The sequence below is a fragment of the Carex rostrata genome, chromosome 19 (genome assembly GCF_964058835.1).
Source record: "Carex rostrata chromosome 19, lpCarRost1.2, whole genome shotgun sequence".
In the NCBI taxonomy this organism is placed as follows: domain Eukaryota; kingdom Viridiplantae; phylum Streptophyta; class Magnoliopsida; order Poales; family Cyperaceae; genus Carex; species Carex rostrata.
In genome coordinates, this window is record NC_135936.1 from 5,571,530 (window position 1) to 5,574,982 (window position 3,453).

Here is a 3,453-nt window from a genome sequence, read left to right on the forward strand (position 1 = left end):
ATTAAGTGGTAAGATTTTGATCTCACAGGCACCACGCTGGTTTTGATTCCTAATCCGAATTTCAGAATCATGTCTTTGACTACATTGATATCCTTTTAGTGATATTGATTGTGTTTTAAAATATAGGGGGAATTTCACGTATATCCCTCAAAAACTTCAAAATTGCGTATGTGCCCCTCAAAAACAAGAATTTGTAGTTACAATTTCAGTATATTTGTATCTGCGAGAGTAGTATAAAACGAAAGGCCCAAAGTGTGGAACTTATTGCGATGAGTCTTTGGAGTAGTGCTTCCTTGTATTGGATCATTAGGCTTTTATGGGCCGGCCATTTATTAAAGAGGCTTTTCAATTTGCTGGGCCATAGTAAACTCGCCATTTCTCTACTGAATTGGGAGGAGATCCATCAATATCTTTTTCTCTCAGTCTCGGCTTTCCCTGAGCTACCTCCGACGAATCTTGAAGCTCCGAGGGAAGCTCCTGACACCGGTTCGTTGCTACCTCTACTCTCTACGAAATCTCTATTTTTTCGTCGTACTTGTAATTTAATCTAGGGAGAGTTTATTATACGAAGAATCTACTGCTCTCAAATTAGGTCAAATATTTCTGTTATTTTTGGTTTTTGAACTAGTTAAGTGGTATATGTTGTGAATTTATCCTGAAATGATTACATCCTAGATTCACTTAGGAAGTCTCAGACTTTATTTTTAGATAATTTGTATTTCACTTGTGCATATCAGGATATGGAGACAGCTGAAAAACCAAAGGTAATATACCGCTGCAAAAAATGCCGGAGAATAGTAGCCTCAGAGGAAAGTGTAATACCACACGAACAAGGAGAAGGTGAAAAGTGCTTTAAGTGGAAGGATCGTGATAGCAACTGGTCTGAGAAGAAACCACAGTGTACTGCCATTTTTGTTGAGCCCATGAAGTGGATGCGAGCCGGTACCAACCTCACTAATCTGTTCCCTTTTTTTTTTTTTTTTTTTTTACTTTGCCCCCTACCCGACTTTGCCGTGCATGCTATTTTCGAGATATCATAATCACTCTTGTAAGCTCAGTGCTTTGTTTTGCTTAGAAGAAGCACTATATTAATTGGTTTGAATTTGACTGTTTTTTTATCAAAATCAGAGAAATACTTTCCTGTGTAGATTAATAGCTTTAGGTTTGCACACAAATAATGTTAACTGCACGAGAAATTTGTCTCGAGTCTTGACAAGTAATTGACTGGTACTTACTGGTATGGTTCTTATACAATTCTGCTGAGCCCCTGTCATTTTCTCTGCAAAATAAATAACTATAAAACCAGACCAACAAGAACTAAGGAAAAACCAAAAGAGATGATAACAAAAATAATACATAAATCAGATTGTTTGCAGCTTGCTTTGGGCCCAATATATACTTTCTTGTATGACTCCATTGTTAGGCTTTGTACATTTGAGCTTTCTTGTATGCTATATGCCACTGTCAATCCATTGGTAAATGGAGAAGGCTGACAGCCTCACTCCTTTAACATATAATTAGGACACTGGTTTTACTTCTCTTCTATTCAAACAATGATATCTACACATCCTTAATTTGTGTTGGTCCATTGTTTGCTATTTCTGTTTTAATCTTTTAAGCCTTTTGCACATAAACAAGTTGAATGGTTAGGATATTGTAGTGAACTTGTTTTGAAATATTTTAGTTTCAGTTCCTACAATAATTATTTGTGGAGTATTGTATGTTTTGGAAATGTATTACCTTCTTTTTTCAAAAGAATACAGTTAAAATTAACATTGTGCGTAACTATTTTTTTTTTTTTTTTTTCTTATTTGTAAAGCTTCTTTCTAGTCATTGCTATTTCAGGCATACTTTCAATCAATAGCATCTATGTCTTATACTCATATGAATATGCAAGCATATCATTTCATTGAAGGCTATGGTTGGATTTAGATACATATATTCCACTTCTTGGTTAAAGTTAGGAAACTGAATATTATTATAACTTGACAACAGCGTCTGTCTTCTCATTTGATCAACGGTTTTGCAGCGCACATTCTTGTAAAGTACAAGGATGCTTAAATCCATTGTTCTGGAAAGAAATTGCCAATGGCTAAAAAGTACAAGGTCTAATAATGCATTTATCCCATTAAGCATTGAATGTAATATAGTTTTATTTGCAATAATGTGATGTAAAATGTTAATTAATAGTGGTTGATACAGAGCGAGGCTATGGTGCTATGCATAGCGTGGATTGGTCCGTACTATGAATCAATATCTCAGTTTTCAAAGTCCAAACAGTTGATCTAAACCGTTTGATGTGATCTTCATATGAAAATGTACTTGTAGATAAAATTTTATATCTTTCAGAATCTTTGTACTATTTTTTTAGATAGGTATAATATCACTAGTTCTAAAAATTATAGACCATTCAAAAGTAGTGATTTTCTACCTATCTAAAAAATAGTAAAAAAATTCTAAAAATGTAAAATTTAGTGTGCTGGTACATTTTCACATGGAGATCGTGTTGAACGGTTCAGATCGACTATTTGAACTTTGAAAACGAAGATATTGATCCATAGTACTGACCAATCCACGCTATTTATTGTACCTTAGCCTCACTCATTGATACATTTCATCCCCTTCCTGTCTGGTTCCACTGTTTGCAGAACTCCTGTCCTGAAATCTGAGACTGAATTGCTTGTATAAATTATGCAGTCTTTGATCCAACCACCTTATACCCAGAAAAATTGGTAATAATAAGCAAATAATAAAATTATTATATCATGGTGTTTCTATTTGGGTTGATCTACTATATATTAACATGCTTCCCATTTTCTGAGAAATTGGTATTTGCAGCAACACAATTTAAAATCTCACTTCTATTGTGAAAACTGTGCAGTGGAAGAAGGAAATTCGGCTGACAAGTTGTTGTGCATCGGCTGTGAGGCCCGATTGGGCTCATTTAATTGGGCTGGGATGCAGTGTAGCTGTGGCACCTGGGTGAACCCGGCTTTTCAGATTGTCAAGAGTAAAGTTGATGAATCCACTACATAGTACAGCTTCTTTAGACTTATGTTTGTACATGATTTTAACTTGCATAGTTTGGCAGAGGTATGATGCTGTCATGTTTAATTGGGATTGGACAATGAGTGGTATAAGCTAGTAAAACAGGAAAATAAATCTTAGGAACTTTGTGTGCCTTTTTGTTTTCTTGTTATTTCCATTGCACAAGTGCTTCCTTTTTAATATATGCATTAGTTTTTTATCCATTCTATTTGTTTAGTTGTTTGACCTGAGAAATATGTCGACGCATTCAAGATTTTGTTCTTTTTGTTAGAATAATGCATAGTCAAGTCTTCCATGGTCCCTTCAGCTTGAAAATATTCAAGGGGAAGAAAATAAAAGGACATGTTAATGCTAAGTTGTTTTGACACCTCCTGTGGTCAGTGGTAAAGTTGAATTATTTCGTAT

The 3,453-nt window shown here is 34.8% G+C and overlaps 1 protein-coding gene across 1 annotated transcript; it reads left to right on the forward strand.

Moving 5' to 3' along the window:
- Positions 1–390: 390 nt before the first annotated feature.
- LOC144571825 (dual specificity protein phosphatase-like protein) lies at positions 391–3,251 on the forward strand. Its single transcript, XM_078321206.1, has 3 exons — positions 391–486; positions 738–942; positions 2,882–3,251. The coding sequence occupies exons 2-3, from the start codon at positions 741–743 to the stop codon at positions 3,034–3,036; spliced, it is 357 nt and encodes a 118-aa protein (XP_078177332.1). The 5' UTR covers positions 391–486; positions 738–740; the 3' UTR covers positions 3,037–3,251.
- Positions 3,252–3,453: the final 202 nt, after the last annotated feature.

Excerpts from the sequence above, each read along its gene's own strand:
- LOC144571825 (XM_078321206.1), top strand. The coding sequence starts at position 741 with ATGGAGACAGCTGAAAAACCAAAGGTAATATACCGCTGCAAAAAATGC. Across the intron at positions 943-2,881 it reads CATGAAGTGGATGCGAGCCG|TGGAAGAAGGAAATTCGGCT; the intron begins GTACCAACCTCA and ends AAAACTGTGCAG.